We start from the raw sequence: 20949 nt of genomic DNA on the forward strand, positions 1-20949 counted from the left end.
TATGAATACAGATCTTGATTCTGAAAACGCTGACGCTCGAGTGTTTTAAATCGTCGCCAGTCACATGGCGAACCGCCCCGCAGAATCGTGAATAATTCCACTTGCACGAAAAAAAACTCGCGTTTATCCTTCTCTTTAACGAAACACTTAACTGTTAATGCCTTAGTAATCCCCCCTCGCAATGTCATCCGGAGAGATCGCTGTTCCCCTCTCTCTCCCCCTCCCTCTCTCTCTCTCTCTCTCTCTCTCTCTCTCTCTCTGCCTCTGTTTCTGTCTGTTTCAGTCCTTCCATTTCTCTCTCGAGCGACCCTTTGCCCGAGTTCACACGAAGTCGTCGTAACGTTGTGACGGTGGCACGACTCGCGCGGAGATAAGCAGGAGAGCATCGCCGTTGATTACAGAAACGCCGGATGGCAGTCTGTGTTCCGGAACGCCGAGGACACGTACGAGATACTGAATTGCAGGCGGCTTACGCAACACGGTAACTTCCTTAGCGCGTCCCTTTTCGGAATATATCCAGACTGACGTCCGCGCGCCAACAGCGGAGCCAACGCCCGTTGTAATCTAATAGTTTGTATCCGCAGTGACGTATTCCGATGCACACCGGTGAACTCCGGTGATACGATAAGGGAATGCGGTTTGTGACGATGGCATATCAACGACAATCGATCGAAGTCGCGGGTCGCGGGCCGCTTGGGTCTCGGATTATTCCATTATATCCGCACAAATAGACGGGCCTATCATTATTACGTCCTATTTCGTTTATTTTCGCAACAATGGTAAAAAAACTATGACATTTTGTAAAATATTATATGTATATTATAGTAATTTCTTTCAATTTGTTGTACATGGTTTAGCAGAAATTACTTAATAATGCTACTACCTGAGAATCCTTTTCTTTTTATATATCGTATTACGAACCTGCAAAATAATACGATTAGAATTGATCTATTCTGTTACTCCCTCGTAATTGTGTTCTCCTTCATGTCAATTTTTGTTGAAACTTCTGTCTGTTAATTTAAATTTATTTGCATTTACATTGATTCTTCGTTAAACAGATTTCGCAGAAATACGCCTAAGAACTTGCCGCGAAATTTGTTCGTCCAACTTGCCATCGAGAAAATTTGCCGCTTACATTATTCACAGAATGCGGGGAAAAGGAAGCGGTGGGAGAGGGAGAAACCAGATCGTTTTTCAATAATTTCTGCCAGCCGTAAAACGATCGCCAATGACCCGCGCGTATATATATACCGGAGACCTACCAACGGGTTACGTTCCCCGGGGACCGGAATGTCATGGGATTCAGCGTGTACGGAAAGTCAAACCGAAATAAACGAAAGACAGGCAGAAACGGGGTTAAGTTCGAGGATACCCACACGCGAAATGTTTATAGAGGATTTCATGGAGAAAGCAACAGGGCGGTGTGTTCGCAACCAAATGGGATTTATGACACAAACGGCACGACCGGAGGGATATGTACAAGGAGGAAAAATCGCTCGATGCACGACAAAATCCGGAAGTCCGTGTGTCCGTGTGTGTTTCTGAAAGAGTGAAGTTCCAGTTCATCCGTGCTGTCAAGAATTCAACGTTCGTCGGAGTTCGTCGAAGATTTGATTGAAGCGTGCGCGAGCCCGATCGCCGACGGAACGACGTATACCTATATATGTATATCTCATCGAACAGCAGTATTTGCGGTTTTGACGAGTCCATTGGTAAATACCATCCATCACCCGATACAGTTCATTAATTATTTATGGACGATCACGGCTCTTTGGTCGCGGTAGCAAATCTTTCATACTTATTTTGCCCACTGTCAACTATTAATATTACTTACGATTGCAAGAATATTATTGACAGATCTGTCAATAACCGGTGCTGAATAATCGATATGCATTTCCTGATTCTCTGACATTTATTTCGTACGTTCGCGATAGATAAGGTGACAACATCGCTAATTCTTCTTTTCTCTGTCTATCTCTTCCCTCCTCTCTCTCTCTCTCTCTCTCTCTCTCAGCATTATAAATAAATAATTTCCGTTCACTTATCAATTATCGAATCCTGCACAGAAAATGGTTCGCTCAGAAGCATTTTCGCTTTGAGCTCGCATTAATTTTATACTAGAGGTTACATTATGTTAATTTTCATATTTTCTGTTTAACAAAATTTTATTAAGACCCTGTGGTTCTAGCCCATACTCAATTCTCTCTCTCTCGTTTGAATTTATTTTACAAAAATTAACGTCCGTGTAGAATTATGATTAAAAATACAACTCGGGTTCGTGTCGGATGAACGTCGATGAACGTAGGCGAATTCGTTAATGGACCATGACGATTCCCGGATTTGGCGTTCCGCTCCGCAAGCTCGAGCGGAAACGAATCCCGGATTTTCGCGCCGAATTCTTCCGAACAGATGTTATTGGATTACAACAAGATGGGAAGATAGGGAGAGCATCGACGTGACTGTCAGATCGGATCGTATTTCTCTCGAGAAGGCATAACGTGTACGGAGCCGGCATCGGGGAATGCCGGACCGGAACAAACGAGAGAAACTGCGAAATGGGTTGCCGGGAACAAGGTTAAGTTCCAGAATATCGGAATTCATGGCAAAATAGCGAAACGGTGTATGGGGCACGCGATGGCGAGGGCAAAATTTATGACGCCGCGCCGGCCGAATATTTAAACGCGCGCGAATGCGAGAGACAGTGACGTAATACTCACGCTTTTGGAGCGCACCTTTCGCAACAGGAGAGGCTAATGAGAGGCTCTTCCGCGACTTCGATTATTTTCACCCTCTCCACTTCGATTAATTTTTCTGTTTTTTTTCTATCCTCTTTTTTCCCCATTAAATCTTCTCAAAGATGAATTATTCAAGTTATCTTTACGCAGTCGCAAACGCGCGTAACTTTGCTTCATCATTGTTTTAAGTATTCACGTTTTACTTATCTGTGTGCTACCGGAGTTCTATACGATTCCTAACAAAATTTTTTCACGCCGACGTTTTTATCAGCCTTCATATTTATCTTGTGCCTCTTTCGATTTCTTTCCCAATTTTTATCGTTTTAGTTTTTACCGTTTCGCTGCTTCGTATCGTTCACATTCTCCGCTCTTGCGTTATCCTTGTTTTGATAGAGGTTGCGTATGTGTCCCAGAATAACAAACAGATTTATTTTTCTCTCCCTCACGACGTTTCTTTTCTTACCTCTTTCTCTATCCCTCTTTTCTGCCTTTTCTCCTTTCGGTGTTAAAGTTCCCTTGAGACTTGTGGGGTTACACTACTGGCAAGAAAGTGTGTGTCTCTCGTGATGATAGAACTCGAAGCCGAACGGTAACTCGTGAGAAGAACGGGTCGCGCTAGGTGAAGCTCCATTGTTGTTGAAAGCAGCAGCGACGTAACGTCGGGGCGAGGAATCCGATCGGGTCGCTCCTCGATCACGTATCGAAACGTCAATCGTAATTGTCGCGACGGTCGAAATCGATATCGCGCGTATAGCAGACGATAAAGCCGTGACGGCGGGGATCGATTTGGTATTAAAATTTCACGCCGACGCGCGACGTGCGAGAATCGAGTGGATTACGGATTACGGAAATCGTCGGGTCGAATGAATTTGCCTCGTTAAAAAGGCAAGAAAGTTAAAAATCACCATATCGAATATTGGACCACACGTACAAATTAAGAAGAAATTTCACGCAAATTTGTTTTTATGTAATGGTTTATACTCCTTAAAATATCCGTATACGGATATAACATTAATTAATAAGTCCGATACTTAAAGTCAGATTGTAAATAAAATATGAAAGTATACTGACCGTAATTATTAAGAAAATGAAATAAGATTAAAAAAAGAAACGATCTCACAGGCTTCGGGTGTTTGAATTTGACAAAGTTCTAAATTTACGACCTGAAGATCCACTAGACCGGCACATTCGTCGTGGGATTTTGTATTAAATAAATAAAGAGAAAAACGAGGGACTCCTGGCAGAGAAAGCTCCGAAGCTCCGGTTTGGGCAACAAGGTTAAGCACTGGGATATCGGAATGTCCGGCGAGGTAGAAAAGAGATTCGTACGGAATACGACGGTAACTGTACAAATAAAATGGAGTTCCTTTTTTAGGAAAATCAAAGACGAGAAAAATACGGTTTTCTTGGCGCATCCATCGTATCGCGGTGGTTTAGCAGCGCATGGCCGTTAAACGGCAGCCAAGCAAATAGAATGAAAATCGTTCTAGGAGAGATGCACGGAGAGAATCGACTTCTCTCCGGGTGGATTAAAAGCGAAGGACGACACGTCGTTGTTGATGTTGCATGCACGTAAAAACGAAACAAGGGGAACGCGAGCTTTCAGAGAAAAAGGATGTATTAAAAAGTCCGGTCGGTAGATGGACGATGGATTTTTATAACATCGGACTCTGGCGTTTTATAATAGATCGTCTTTAATGTGACGTCTATTTCATACATCATACCTTTTCTTAGGTTCCAGCAAAAAATAGCACGAATATCAAGTGCGCCATTTGTGCTATCTCATCATGGTAACATATAAAACATTTAAAAAAATAGACGTTCAACTGAAAAACATATATAATACTGTTAATACATTTTAATAAACAAAATCGCTGTTTATAAATATAAAAACATATAATAAATGAGAACATAAATTACATTAAAATATTTTTTTCTATATAAATTTTATCTTTGATAAGATATCTTATACCCCTTGATTCGCGATCGTTGGTCTTGGTTACTGTGATCTATTAAAATTTTGTTGAAGGTTGTATAATTATTGACTCTGAATTTCAGTTCGCCATGTTAGAACGGAGGTGTTGATGCGATTCAGATGAATAAACTAAACATGCTCATGTCACGGGTGTCCGAAACGATGAATGAAACTGTGTGAAAGCCCTATCCGTTCCACGTGACGCACACGAAGATATAGTTGCCGAATGTATCTATAGATGCGCACTGCGGTCGCGATATCGGAATTCGCGATATACGTATAAGGTGGGTGAGCCAAAGTAACCGCGGGAGTGCTTCGAAATGGGTTGCGGGAACAAGGTTGAGTTCTAGGATATCGGAATATATGGGCAAGTAACAGTGCAAAGCACAAGGGGGGTAGCGCGGATTAAATTTATGGCACCGCCGGTAGGAGAGATCCCTGAAGAAGAGAAGAAGAGAGACGTGAAGAGAAACAGAGATAGAGAGAGAGAGAGAGAAAAAAAATAAAACATGTGGAGAGAAGAGAAGAGTGTACTCGAGGACGTGGAATAAAATTGTTCGGTCTTTACATAAAACACTAGAGGGCCCGTCGAAGGCGAGGAACGCGATACCTCGTTTTGCCGACGCAACAACATAATTCTACCGATTCGATCCGCGACGATAGGGACGTATTCGTCCTGGGGAAAAAAGAAGAGAGACAAGAGTGAAAAAGAGAGTGAAATAGAGGCGCGAAGCCGCCGGCCGGATCCGATGTATCCGGTGAAAATTCTCCGGTGTGGCAGGATCGAATTCCTGCCGGCCGTTTCTGTCTCGCGTGGAATAATAGAACGCTCCGGGGCGAATAATATTTAAGAAAGCGGTTTCGCTTCTCTCTCTCTCTCTCTCTGTCTTGACGGCAACGGCGGCGGTGGCGGCGGCAGTGAACCGTGGAATAAGGATTTTATCGCGAATCGCCATAACGATCGTCCTTACGACGCGATTCGCCGCGCTCTGAAGAGCAAAACAGCGGCTCGCAGATTGGCTCGGGTTCAAGTTGAGACTTGAACAACGAGATGCCGCGAAGCACGCGTGTACCCTCTCGGTAGACGTTATTCGCGTGTCGCCCGTTAACCCCCTGATGCGTCCTACTTTTTCATTTTATCTGAAAATTCGACGCAATACACAAAATCGGGAGTAATATCCTGGTTCTTACATCGCGGTGTAATCTGGCTCATCCTACCTAAATGTTCCACGCAATCAGATTTAAAACGAAAATGCTACTTGCAAATTCTATAGCATGCAAAATTATAGTCTGACGAGCGCAGTGGAGTGAAGCAGAAATCTCAGTAAATCAGTAACTTTGAAAAGTTATATACGCATGACGAGAAGAGGGTGATTCTTAATAAAAAGTTGACCTCTTCGATTGTATTCGGAGATTACGGATATCTCGATGGCAAACTTTATACTTTATAATTGTATAAAAATGTAATTAATTTTAATGACCATCGCTAAAAAATTATCATAATTAGTTTTAGATACCGATTAACGCGTGATTAAATTTTATACTAGTTATAAAATTTAATCACGCGTTAATCGGTATCCAAAACTAATTATGATAATTTTTTAGCGATCGATGGTCATTAAAATTAATTACATTTTTATACAATTTTATGATTCTCGATACTTAATGGCCCTTATTAATTTATCGCGACGCTTCACACCGTTATGTAATTAGTAATTGATCGAACGATGCACGATGTAAGATAATTACAACGCGTATTATTAGTTAATTTAATTGGCCGCTTTCTCGGTAGCATCGCGCATACTAGGCAAATGAGAAGCTAATATAGACGACTATGTACCACACGGTACATATTGGACCGCGTTCAAATCGAAACTCAAACAATGCCGCGGACGTGTTTCCGGGATCGTCAATGGACGCTAAGGAATCTGTGCTAAATGTTTTGCCGCGCGTCCCGAAATTACTTTGAACTTTAGCGACCGTCTACGTCGACGTTTGCTGTACACATACAATTGCGATACAGTGGAGCAACGGCAAACAATGTTACGCCAATTTAGTGAGATATCGATTTTGTGATGGTATGAAACTGATGTCCAAAGTCAGTATGTTTGTACTTTTATAAGCGATGTCAAAGAGACAGTATCGGATTTCTTTTGTTCCGCACTTTTATCAGAGTCAATAGAAAGATTTTAATTTTCACGAAAGTATCGTTCAGGATAGAATTAAAAAATAATATAAAAAGACTCACCTCACGCATTTTCAGCTGTTCACCTCTCTGTTGATCATTCTGAAACCAAATAAAATTGCAATTAGCGATTGAGTTGCTATTACAGATGCACTTTACAGTCAAATATTTAATTAGACAGTAGCTAAATAATAATATGTACATAAATCAATTTGCCGCGCGCCCCGTAATTTTATAATTACATCTCGGTGTTCATTCTTGGAACAAATTAATTTAACGACCAATTCCTTCAAAATTTTCCATAATGGCCGTAATCCCGTAAAGAGATTACAGCGATGCGACCCTTACTGAAAGTGGCTTTAACTAGTAGTAAAGTCCGTCCCTTGTCGATAGGAAATACCTCTAAACGCGCCGTTGCAGTCCACAATGCCAGAGTCTCATCGGGATTCCGATATATCGATATTATAGAGGAGCGCAGGAGCGATTGTAACACGGTACAATGCCCTTGTAACATTGCCCTTTATTACCTAAGTTATCTGTGTTACTAACACGAATTAAACCATTTGCCTTGTATTTTGATCTTCAATAAGATTATTCACGATAATTCTCTGTAACTTTTATAAAACACTTATTTTGTATTTTTCATATACTAAATGTAATAAGTAAATACTGTACGCGAGTTGATGACAGATATATTTCGATCAAATATTGACAAATGAAAGAAATAATATTAAATGTACTAAATAGTAATTGATTAGTAAGACTAGTTCGTCGAAAAACTGTAGAAAATCCAATTCAGGCCGATAAGAGTCTACAATATAAGTTCATTTTTGATCGTTGAAGAGGATTTTAGTAAAGATTTTCGAGAGGAAAATATTTGAAGTGCGTAAAGAGCATAATTTATCTAGTATAGTTTGTTGATGTATTTACCTTTAAATTAAGTTTAAAAAAAAAACGTATTTTTAATGTCGGTAATAGGTCACGCTAGACGTATCCTGAGTTCGCCATGCTACAAATCAGGACCTTGCTAGGATTAAATCTATCTCTCGTGAAACGAAGCGCCCTTCTAAGCACGGCGAATCGATCGTTGCGGTTTCGCTCGCTCGCTCGCCCGTTCGCCCACCGCGAAACAAATTCACGACGCACACCGGGGGCGAACGTGTTCCGTCGTTAAAAATGTAAACTCCACGATCTTACGAGCGCGGGCATGGTTCATTTGCCTCGTAAAAGCGAAACTAATGGTCGGCACAGAGTTATGTACCCCATATTGGCTCGCATTCAAGTCGAAATTCAAACCGCGCCGTGAAACGCGCGGCATGATCACCGGCCGGGTCGTTACGACCCCTCGCTGAAACACGAAATCAGCTTGTCGGATTATTAACCCTTTCATTATCGAGCTGAATTTATGCAAAACGCCGATGATTTTAGACATTTTAAAAGATTAATGTCTTTCCGTATTATGAAGTCCAAAATATAGGAGATATGAAGTTTTCATCACAAAATGGATCTCCTATATTTGAGGCAGACTGATGTCTATAAATTTCTAAATAAGAGTTTACACTTTTCCTCGAAAATTTCTTGGAGACTAAAATTCCAGTCGAGCATCGCATAAATATTAATTGTCATTTCGTCTTTGACGTCTTCATCACAAATAGAACTAGTTTATAATTAATTAAAAAATATATAAGTTAAAGTGAAGAGACTATAATATATACTATAACAAGATAGCATCAAAATGAAAAATTATTATAATAAAATAAAACACCGATGTAATAAAATTAACCGGTAAATTTGTAGATTTAGACATTCCATTCTTAACCTTATATATAATTTCCTTCATCGCAATATACCTGTTCAGATGATGAATCACAAATGTGGAAGTAACGTGCGTTTCTACGAATCGTTACGTTCTCGAGTCGGCATGAAAGCGATGCCGCGGGACACACACGTGAGATCATCGTAGGATGGAACTCGAGGTATTACTGCCAATCGCGAGAAGCCGAAACATCCAAAAGGAATTTTATTCTCTCGTGCGAACGAAAAGCATCCGCTGCGCGCTGGTGCGCTATAAAATATCTCGAAGGACATTCGTTTTAGAAACGATGAATTATTGTAGTTTCTTATACTAAAAAGATTGTAAATATATTGCGTGAAGTTATAAACCTTGTCACTAAAAATTTCTTTTCTTTCGCAAACATTTGTGTACGTATATTTACTATGGTAATAACATTTTAATACAGATTTAAGAGATAATGATAAAGATAAACTAATTAAAAAAATTTTGAGTATTTAATTTGGCGCAGCTATTTATTTATTATTAAAAAATCATGTTTTACTGAAAAAATTCTGCGATTTTATTCTCAAAATACCAAGAATCTTTCTAAGACTTTTATTTTGCACATTTATAACCTTTTCTCTATCCAATCTTTAATAATATGTAAATGAAATTAATAAATCCTGTAAAATATTTATAATTAATTGAAACGAGACTGACAAATTGTCGCAACTCGTGATAAAATTTTATCACTGTAGAATATAGATTATGATAATTGAAAGGAGGTAAGGGGAAGGAAAAAGGTTATTAATTCTTACGGAGGAATAGTCGCGAATGGATTAGATTCGCGTAATTAGAAATCTTGTCGCGTGGGACATAAATGGACCAGACATTTCCATTCCCGGAGCAGGAAAACGAACCTTTAGTTTCTGAAATCTGCGCTCGCAATTTTCTCGCTTGTCCTAGAAGGAACATGTCATGTAAAAACAGAAATAAAACTAACAAGAATTATATAAAATTCGCGATATTGTGCACAAAGTACCGAAAAATTAATTATTTTTCTATCTGAAATAAATATAATCATTGCGCGCGCGCGCGCGCGCACGCGATTCTGTTATCATATAAACATTTTATTTAATCGTGTGGAAGTAATTTTAAAGCTTCATGTAATATTGTTGCGATTTCAAAGGAAATATTAAAATATGTATTTCGAAACTGGCGCAACATCTTCTCTCTTTTTTACACTCACTTTGATATTCACTGAAAATATCGTATTTACAAATGTACTTAAACGCAAATTTGCTAGAAATATGGCAGAAGCTAAAGGCGACCGAGAGCTCCGAGAGCAATCCCGGGCGTAAAATACCGCAGCCATGTCGGCAGTGAGGCGGCACGAATTATCGGCCGCGCGATTCCGACAATTTAGCGATCCGCCCGTTGTGCGACGACACGACGACAACGCTATTCAAATCTCGCTCCCCTGTCTTCATTCCCCGCTCCGCGCGCCGCCGCCATGGCAGTAAAACAAATCCTTTTATCCCGAGCGAGGCGTTTCGTCTCCTCGAAACCATAGCCGCGTTCATCCCGCAGGATGTGTCCGGGATGAAGGGTGCAGAGAGGACGACGCAATTCCACACCGACAGAGAGAATACCTCGCCCGGCTGCAGCGGGAGGATAGAGAGGTGAACGGAGGCGAAGAGGGAGGAGGGGAGGTGGCACATTGCGCAACGCAGCACGGCTGCATCCTGCCTCCTGCCCTATGCTCCCGCGTCCTTCCCTCGTTGGCGGTGTGGCTGCAGACGGCGCATAAGCCACTCGTCATTATTTCATCGAAGTCGGTGGTTGGTTCAACAGGTACGCGATTCCGAGTCCATGGAAATCGTCGGGCTTGTAGAAAGGCGACGGAACAACGGAGAGAATCGGATGCTTGAAGAAGGGAAATAACGATGCTTATATATACAGGATATCGTAGAAATGGAGCGCAATCCGTCAATCGTAGATTGTTTGGCGTATTTGAATTAGATTTGTCAAATTATACATGGACGTCATTAATTTCTGTATACTTCAGCGTTAAATATTTAAATAAAGATAAATAGTGAATTAGAATTCTGATCGAGTACTTGTTCAAAATTAATCGAGGAAGAATAAGAGAGCTTTAATTATATAATTACGTTCGCAAAAATCATGTTGGAGAAGTTCTTTAATATTTGTTGTGGAAAATAAATTTCATGAATATATCTTTCGCCAATTTTACTTTTAGTATCTATAAGATTCAAGAAATGGATAATCTCTGAGACTCTTTGTACATTTGTGAATATCATCGCGTCTTTCTACGATGCATGCAATGTTTGCAAGACGAAAGGATGTCGAACCTCGAGAGCGGAATTGGCCTAGAGCCAAAGCATTACTTCCGAGAAGGAATAAAAAAAAAGTTAGACGATACATGCGCGAAAGTGAGAAAGATGGGTGAGTGAGACAGAGAGAGAAAGAGAGAAAGAGAGGAAGAGAGAGAGAGAGAGAGAGAAAGAGAGAAGGGGGGCAGAGACCGAAGGATGGTAACCCGAATGAATATTTAATTTCTGCATATCTCACCCCGGGTAAAGTTCAGAGCGACGGGATGGCCGGTTCGCTCCCAGGAGGATGGAAGGAAGAGCCCCGTGTCCCTTGTACTTCCCAGCAGCCCCCGTGATATAGGGTAGACACTCCCGAGGATCTCTCACTACCGCTACCGTCGCTCCCGCAATTACCCTATCCCCGCAACCCCCCAATCCTTTCCCGCGCTGTTCGTAGTTCGCTCTCTCGGCTGCTTTCCACCGTGGTCGCTCGTGGTCGAAGGGCCAATTACGACCTTCCTTACGAGAAGGCGGTAGAGGCGGAGAGGACGAGGGTGAGCGCGATGAAGAAAAAAGCTGGGATAGAAAAGAAAGAAAGCGAAACGAGGGGGGGGGGCGACGTAAGGAGCGAGCGAGACAGAGAGAAAGGAGGGGAGGAGAGGAAGAGCGAAAGGAAAAGGCAACGAGTGCTTGAAGAGTATAGAAGCAGGGGATGGTCGAGAAAACGAAAGATCGTGAAGAGTCGGGGGGTAGCCGGGAGTTTTAGACGAAGGTATTTCCACGGAGATCTGGATCTTAGACTCGATGGACCGCAGACTATCAAGGAGAGGAGGAATATGGACGCACCCCGCCGACAGGGCGGGTCGAGAAGGGACGCGGAGACAGAGGAATGGATTGAGGGCGCGGTCGAAAGTTTCAGCGAAAGGATAAAGGCGCGAGATCGATTAGTACGCCCAGGGTAACGAAAGCGTAGGTAATTTATAGCAAGGTGTGCAAAGGCGACTGGATCGAAAGGAAAGCAGAGTGGAATAGTAAATTATAGCGAGAAGAAAGAGAGATCACAGTCAAAGAGAGAATGAGGAATCGATGACGAACGAGAAGAAAGAGGCTGAATTGTGTGTATGATGCGTATATGGACGGAGAAATATTTAATTCTGTGTTCTATCGTTAACGTAGACGTAGGTTGACGGCGAAAAATGTAGCCTGTGTGTGTGTGTGTGTGTGTGTGTGTGTGTGTGTGTGTGTGCGCGCGCGCGTGTATTATATATATAATATCTAGAAAGATAATAATGTACTTTTTAAATGAGACTCGCTCGATGGAGACCGGATAAAGGAGCGTAGATAAGGAGAAAAGAGCTTTAGGGAGCATCAAAGCCGAACGAGATTGGACGCTAAAAATGTACATAGCAATTGGACAAAAGAAGAAGCGAGCGAAGGCTGGTTAGAAAAAAATGGCAGCAAAAAGAAATGCCGTCATCGCGGCAGGCGTCGAAGGAAAGTCTGGAAAAACACAAATAACAATCAACGAGGGAGGTCGACAAAAAGGACAGAAAAAAACATATGAAAGAGGGATGTCGTGACAAGTAATTCGGAGTATCCAATGCGAATCGAGCCAGACCGAATTTTCCAAGTTAATTCCAAGGCATTTGCTGAAATCCGTAACTGAGATGAATTTTTTAATGTCATGTTGGATACGTTATAATGAGATAATCTTACAAGTCTTATAAGTCTTGTTACGTTTTGTTAAAATTCATTGAAATAATTGATCTTTTTGCATAATTAGATATAGTTGCGGTTAGATATGTACTTTGTTATTAAAGTATTATTATTAGGAGGCTAGAGTAGTTGTCTAGAAGCTGTCTTCTGAATAAACTTTTTAATCCTGTCAATCTAGCTGTCAATTTTATCCTTTAATAATCTCCTATTTTCTCAAACGTACGTTAAAAAATCACAAATTAACAGTATATTTTAAACTTAACAGTTAAACTTAATTATAATATGTAATTAAATTTATTTATGATAGTATTAAATAATAAAAATTGTATATTAGAAAAACTTTTGATTTTCTCTCGTAGGATAAATTTGAATGTCTCTATCTTGACATAATAAATAAGAGAAGTCTTATATGTCAACGCCGAATATCGCGATGACGTTCCTTATGTTGAAGTAAAGAGAAAAATTTGACGATTTTACAACTCCATATTTAGATTATGCAAGAATCCTAAAATAGTCAAGGATTACAAAAGGGATACATGCGGGATATATACTGTAACCATTGGTGGTCGAGTCAAGGCACCGGTAGACACGGGTTAGAATGCAGATATAAAAAGTAAATAAAGAAAAAGTAAATGAAAATGAGAGGAAGCTACCGGGGATGGGTGAAAGGAGTGTAGCCGGAGAGAATAGAGAAGAAAGACAACAATGAAGACGAGGGTCGGGTAAAAAGAAAAGACGAATATCCACCAAGGAGGATGAGGAACGGAGGCAGGGGATGGCAGGGCGAAGGGACCGCGACGAATGAAAGAAGGAAAAAAAAGGAGAAGAGAGAGAAGCCGAGGCTGGTAATTTGGATCGAGTCGACCATCCACTCCAACTCCCGGGTACTACTGGCGGTCGACCCGCCCCTGCACCCCTCTTCGCTAAAATCTGGATCTTACTCGATCTAAGTAGACCTTAAAGTAGGATAGCTCGTTTTGTAGGATAACGTGGCGTGCGCGTAATATTCGACCCAATTCGAAAGTATATCGCGCGAGGATGTTCCACTGTCAGAATGGGAGCGCGATTACGCGTACAAATGTACGAATAGACAAATATAGAAGCCGTTTACCTCGGATACTGTGTGTAAAATAGACTTTGGAAGCTTTATTAAAACAAATATTATCGCATGAATGTGCACCTGTATCTATATCTCCCTTACTTATCGTGTTAATAGAAGAGAGAGAAAGAGAGACTCGTTAAGATAAAAATAATTCATATTGTAAACGTAAAGGCATTAAGGATGTAATCCAGTTTTGAAAATCAAAATATCTTTAACAAATTGTACAGTAACTTGTTTAAAGTTTAAATATTTCATTAAAAATATTCAATGATATAATTTATGCTGGCGAGTTTTATTCCAATAGTTCGTAATTTGAATTTTTGGACTTTCAAATAAAATATGCTTTTATAAGTTAAAAACTGTTTAATCGTTTCAATATAATAGTGAAAGTGCGTTTTGTAGAATTACGTTGAAATGAGATTAGTTCACTATCTAACTTTGCGGACGATTATATGGATAGATTGCGAGACGAAACTAAAAGCCGCGGAATTAAAATTAGAATTCCACCGAATGGGATACGGCAAAAAGTCAGTATAAAGAGAGAGCGAAACGCGGGAACGAGAGAAAGAGGAGAAAGAGAAAGAAAGAGAGAGAGAAAACATGATGACAGGGCAATGAGGAAAGCGTAGGAGAGCTGAGGAAAATACGAAGAGAGGAGAAAACGAGAGGGTAAGAAAAAGAAACGCGACGAGAACGGAGATTGGTGATTCGGATCTAATCGAGTGCGACCGGAGGAACCAGCAGTGTCCATCTGGCTGTGTCTTAAATCTCGACCTTCCGCGATCTAAGTATAGCCTATAAAGTCAGATAGAGTGCCGATACGGTAAGAAAATACAGTAAGGAAATGGAGGATCCATGAAAGAGAGTTTGAGCTTCGCGGAAAAACAAAACTGGATAAAATGCTGCCGAGTCTAACTCGGCGATCGATACCGCGGCGCAATTGCACGGTCAATTGGTCGCGTAAAAAGCAGATCTGAAGAATTAAAATTGCAATTGCCATGCGGACAGAACGCTTATCGGAAAGTATCTAAGCGCGCCGCGAAGAATAAGGATCGGAATCCGCTCAGGGGAAAAGATCGGGCAGGAAAGAAAAGGGGGAGAGGTGTTCGACGAAGAGTTAGCCGGTGTGATACACGAACCATAGATTCGCACACGAACACACGCGCGTATACATAGACGCGCAAGGCACAGACACCTTCGAACGACGAACGATGCGGCGCGAGAGGTAAAATACCGCCGGAATTAAAATTACAATCTCCGCGGATACGACACGGCGTGGCAAAAAGTCGAGCGGGGATAAAAACCCCGAGTCGTCCGCAGAGAACAGCGGGGCGAGGAAGATGAGGCAGATCCGAAGAATAGGAATGCGATAAAGGGGAAACGATGAAGGAACAGGAGAGGGAGAAAAAAAAAGAAGAAGAAGCAGAGACCGGTAATTCGCGTGGTGAGGATCGACCCGTTCCCTCTACACAAGCTGGGGCACTAGCGATGTTGGCTTACGTCCCTGAATAACCCTTTACTTCAGTGTTTCTCAAATTTGGTTACACAAAGGAAGATTGAAAATGCTGCGATTTAAAAACAAACCATTTGACCTCGTAAACAATCTACGTTTTATTGAAATAAATTTTACCATGCGCAAAATCATTTTTATGGAAGAACGAATAATTCATTATCCAATAAATATCGAAAATATATTTTATTGGAATTATTTTAGCAAATATCTCGATGTCAAATAAAGTCAATATATCATTTTTTAAATTAAGTTATCTGTTTTCTTCACTTCATTTTAACACATATAGAATCATAAATTGCATACGAAAATACCAATATTTTAAATTTTATTGAGGTATCAAAAGAGAAGAATAAAGTAGAGGATCTGTTATAAGAAAACTTGAGAAACACTGTGTTTTACCCCTTTCAACGCGATATGCCCGTAGCGCTTCCCGACTTCGTCGTATTCGAGGGGGTTACGGAGCAGGGAAGGGTCCACTTCGCAAGAAATCCCGGAAATTGGAATCTTAAATCGATCTAAATCCTCTTTATCGTCGAGGAATTCTCCTTCAGAATTGGTCCCATATCGCCGCATGCCGGTCGACGTGTAAACGTAACGACGACTGGTTCCTCATCGTTCTTCCATTATGAAACGGCCGTCCTTGCATTTGTGCGACGCGCGATCTCTCTCGGGACCGAGATTCGATCTTACACCTGGCCAATCATGCTGGAAAGTTAGTCGATCCGGGCGTCACAATCGGTTTTCACGTTTCCCCATCTTGCCTCTGTATCGCGAATTCGCGTAATTGGATTTGCGAGACCGAGGCAGTTGTATTACGGTAAATGGTATGGAACTGTATAAAGGTTCAAATCTCTGACTGTCTTCCTTTAAATGCTTCTAAAGATTTATTTTGTATCAAGATTCTTACATTAATAGCACATATACAAATATACATATACATGTATACACATACACACAAATATGTAATTAGTACAAATAAATGTGTATGTATATTTCTTCTGAGTACTAGCGCAAGTTCCTTTCGTGTTTGAGAAATGCTGTCTTAAATCAAAGCGACCGCTTGCTAATCGTGATGAGACCCGTGACAAAAAATGTGGCCGAATATCGTGGTGCGATGCATTATATTCAGCAGAACTTAATAAATCCACATTCCTTTCCTTCGCTCCCTTTGTCCCAGCGGGCCGTGAATTTTAATGGGTTTTACGCCGCCGGATATGTATATACGGAGACGCGGTGACTGATACGCCAACGGCGAGAACGACTCTCGCTCGGTCGGCTATAACGCATAGTTCGGTAAATACGGAGCCGAAATTCGGCGACACTGCTAACGGACAGAGAAAGAGATGAAGTGAGGTAGATAGATAGATAGATACATAGATGGTGAGAGAGAGAGAGAGAGAGAGAGAGAGAGAGAGAGAGAGAGCCCGCGATACTGCATTCGCCGCAGGATTTGCCAGTAGATAGTCGATTACATGCCTCGCTTGCTTATTGCGCGCTTTGAACGCCGATGCTTGGAGACACGTATAACGGTATTGGTGACGGCGGCGAATGAGAGTCAAAAGCGAAAGATTTTAGCGATTTTGCCGAAGCCGAGGCGCGATGGGAGCCAAAGGTCGACGCCGCGAGCTCCGAGAGATCTCGAGCTTTGAGCTCGAATGATTTCGTGTGCGTAATTGTGGATTAGAATTGCTATTAACAGATTGCTATTAATCGAACATGAACATAATTAACGGCGTGAGACGCAACAATTTTATAAATAAAAATGAGTACATCTACAAATACTGATAAAGATTTAAACCAATTAGATCTCGTACCTGTATCATTATCGAGATTTTAATTTACGGAAAATTGGAATTTTTTATACTTCGAAAAAATAAGAAACACTGAAAATTGCATAACATACTGCGCACACTGGATATTATAAAAAATATTTTAATATATCTACAAATTTCGTTTTCGTTTCGTCTTCTGTTTTAATATTTCTCTCTCTCCCCCCTCTCTCTCTTCTAATTAATATTCGCCATTTAATATCAGCGCCGATAAAATGCTCGACGTGCGCGGCGCGCAAATATTTGCGCGGACAATCTGCAAACCGCCAGCAACTAAATTTAGCAACGTAACTACTCGAAATTAAAAGCCGCCCCTCTCTTATTTCCACACGCCTCTTGCACGACCGACGCGAGAAATGAGAAAGACAACGCCCGACAGAGAGATTTACTCAAGTTACACTCTGGATCGTGTGGCCTTAGAGTAGCTTAAATTTGATGAGATGTCGATAATTTACTTCGTTCCATCTCAAATACCACAACTGACTATATTACCCCATATTTCTCTTCGCCAATATTCATAGTCTATAATGGCGCATAGCTTGTGATTTAATAAAAATCAATTAAGACGACGCGTATTATATATAAATATATACAGAATATTCCAGAATTAAGTAAGTTCATAAGATCGTTTATGCGTTTCTCATCTCCGACAAAATACAAAGATATTTCTATTCGATACAAATGCCGATGCCCAGCCGCGACAGCAGCAAAGTATCGTAAGCATCCTCCCCATCGGGCCTATTGGTGGCCGCATGTTCCTGAATTCGAAATATTCGTAGGATTCCATCGACTGGCCGGCTCGCTCTCCAGTTTCGACGTCGCGTCTGTGTGGTAATCCTGTTTACAATAGCTGATTGCAATAAAATTTACATGCACCGGCGCTGAATTTACATGCGGCGGCAGTTAAATTCATGCGCGTCGCGCGCTGCACGCAATTTACATACGCCATACGGGGGGAGCCCCGAATTTTATGCCGCGCATAGCGTTCACACGTGCTTCATTTCCCGCCCCCCTTCTCTCCCCCGCCCTTACCTCGCTGCTCACCGACCGTTCATCGCGAACCGGAGAGTTCTCTAATGCTTTTTTTTCGCACGTATAAAAAAAAAAGAGTTTCGGTACGGGCGAACCAATTCGCGATATCGGGCGACGGCGAAAGAGGGACGCGTTCGTGTCGCGCGCGAACCGCGATACCTGCGATTTACCGTCCATTTATCTGCGCAAGAATCGCCGAGTGATAAATTTCAAGTATCGCGCTTAAACGAGTGCACCGTTTTACCGCCGCTGTTCGTCGGAGAAAAAAAAGCAGCTCATTACCCGGATTCGCGTAATTTTGAAACGCGAAATTTACCGGCAGCCCGGTCGACCCGATTATGGCTGACCCGATTATGACTCGTGATGTGTCTAAAGCAGGAAAAAAAATGCTAATGAATCATGTTTTCGAGCAAAAATTGGATTATTTGAATAAAGCTAAATGCAGAGGAACTTTCTGCCCCAATTGTTTTCACAAAAGCATGCCTTTCTTTAAAGCGTAATCGAAATTTTCGGCACGTTGTTAAATCATAATTCCGCATAGAAGATGGGATTTCCAGACCAAGTAAAATTGTTCCATTTTTAGTTAATCCTCAAACATGTTAAAAAGTAAATAAAGGGAACTTTAATCTTAACTAATCTCTTTCGTTAATTCAATCAAAATTCGCAATAGTAATTGAAATAGAGAAGATTTTGGGGATAATTTCAAGATATTCCGGATTTACACGAATTAATTTTTAAGTAGTTTGTTTAAATATTTAATTAACATTTGTCATAAAAGCTCCTATCATCCGATGACAGACGGACCTAGGGATAATCATATTCTCCAAGTCCTTTAATTCGACAAAATTAATTCTTAAGTAGATGGATTAACTTGATCAGGTGTTACATGTATAGGCTAATTTAATCATATCATTTCTCTTAAAATATTAATTGTATATTAAGAGAATCGAATTATATTCGCAAGTTCCTTCACTAACGATCGAAATCCACGACGACAAATTGCGAGATCGCCGTAATTTCCAGCAAAACGCCGCCTCAATAATCGAGATTATCCCGCTTCTAGTCGTCCGCTACGTCGCGTAATGCGCTTCGTAAAATGTTCCGTCTGGATATAATCGACGAATTATCGAAAATCCCCGTTTATCCCCTCGCGAGAAGAATGCGTTAAATCGCGCGTCGTTCCTCTCGCGAGGACAATCTCCTCGCGGCACGCCCCGCTTCGCGCCATTTCGCCAATATCGTCGGGGATTTTATTATTTCAGCTATAAAGTTTATCGCCAAAAACATGTAGTGGCTTGTTGAAGCCACGTATCCGCTATTCTCGCAGCAGGCGTACGAATATCGAGCGTATACGTCGGGCGTGCGTAATATTTATCGCCGAATTTTTATTGTGCGCGATAAAGCGTCCAATTTCCGCACGCGATACCAAATACGACGTGATTTTTTTTTCAAGACCAGTTTCCGGTTAACCATGAGTGATTAGCGACACAGCAATCGTTTCCGTTCATCGTATGAATGGCAATTTTTGACGTTTGTATACACCCTATTTTTATAAGCTTACAAACTACATTTATAAGCTTCGCGACGATCGACGCGCAATCTCGAGATATCACGAGTGTACTCTCTATTGAAATATCACGAATAATAGCTCTATAATGCCCTATGGCTTCATTGATCTCGCTTATTTAATATGAAACTTGTCACGGCTGCGACAATAATCGACTTTCCTTGAACAAAGTCGTCATCTGTCCAATTTGTAATCTTCATCGGTATTAAATTTCTTGGTGATCATATTACAGAATAAATTTTCCTTGAGATAAAATGCACTTCAACTTATTTAAGCATAGAGCTTTATAGTTCATCTCTCGAAGTTATTTTCGCTTTCAAATATTAACTTTATCAGAATTCTAACGCAGTATATCTAGGAGTATGCACCTAAGATAACTCTATATGTACGTTCGATAAAGGATTAGTCATTAATGGAGAAGGCGGTGATGGGTGGCCTATGCATGGTCATCTAATAGTAAAATCGTCCGCGGTTTAACTACTACCTGCATATATATACATATATATATCGTGATGTCTCAATCCGAGCGAAAAGATACACGCTGAAAAATAGATGCGCCGACACGTCAAAGTCTACGCGGAATCAGGATGAATAGCATGTTCAGACGGCGATATCTAGAGTCTTATTCTACTTTTCAATTGTGTTTCCAATCATGCATATTCGCACAGCCTTGGACTCCTTTGTAGCCATGAATGCACGTAATTAAGGTACAACTTAAGGTAGAGGCACGTAGAATGTTAGCTTCTCCTTGCATTATTGAAGAGCTGAACTTCTCGCGTTCTAATTCTCCGAGCCTTATCGAATCAGAATTAAAGAAAGCGCGTTATATGGGGATTTACTAATCTACGAAAAGCCTAGGGCAATACATAAAACTATAAAGATTAAATTTTTAACGGGGAGAAACCACGCTGATTAAATCCCAAACAACGTTTGTAAACTCGCTATCGTGTTTTCTCCAGGATGTCACGTTTATATCTAAAGTTTTTAAACGAGATTTAAAGCACCGTTAGGTAACATACCGCGTTTCCGGATTAAAACTCTTATGGGAATCTTGAAACAGTGATATCAAAGGAGAACTGACTGACGCGAAACGTCACGTACACCTTTCAAGAAAAAAAAAAAATAAAAGCGAGAGATCCCGATAAAGCATGTTTTAAGAAGAATAAGTATGCCGTGCCAGTCCTAACT

At 41.0% G+C, this 20949-nt stretch overlaps 1 protein-coding gene across 1 annotated transcript in view; it reads right to left on the reverse strand.

Moving 5' to 3' along the window:
* LOC139816612 (uncharacterized) overlaps positions 1-20949 on the reverse strand; it is a 198433-nt gene that overhangs the window by 43386 nt on the left and 134098 nt on the right. Inside the window, exon 4 of the mRNA XM_071784229.1 lies at positions 6959-6997. Coding sequence (XP_071640330.1) covers positions 6959-6997 — 39 coding nt within the window. The remainder of the gene's footprint in view (positions 1-6958; positions 6998-20949) is intronic.

The sequence above is a fragment of the Temnothorax longispinosus genome, chromosome 1 (assembly GCF_030848805.1).
Source record: "Temnothorax longispinosus isolate EJ_2023e chromosome 1, Tlon_JGU_v1, whole genome shotgun sequence".
Taxonomy (NCBI): Eukaryota; Metazoa; Arthropoda; class Insecta; order Hymenoptera; family Formicidae; genus Temnothorax; species Temnothorax longispinosus.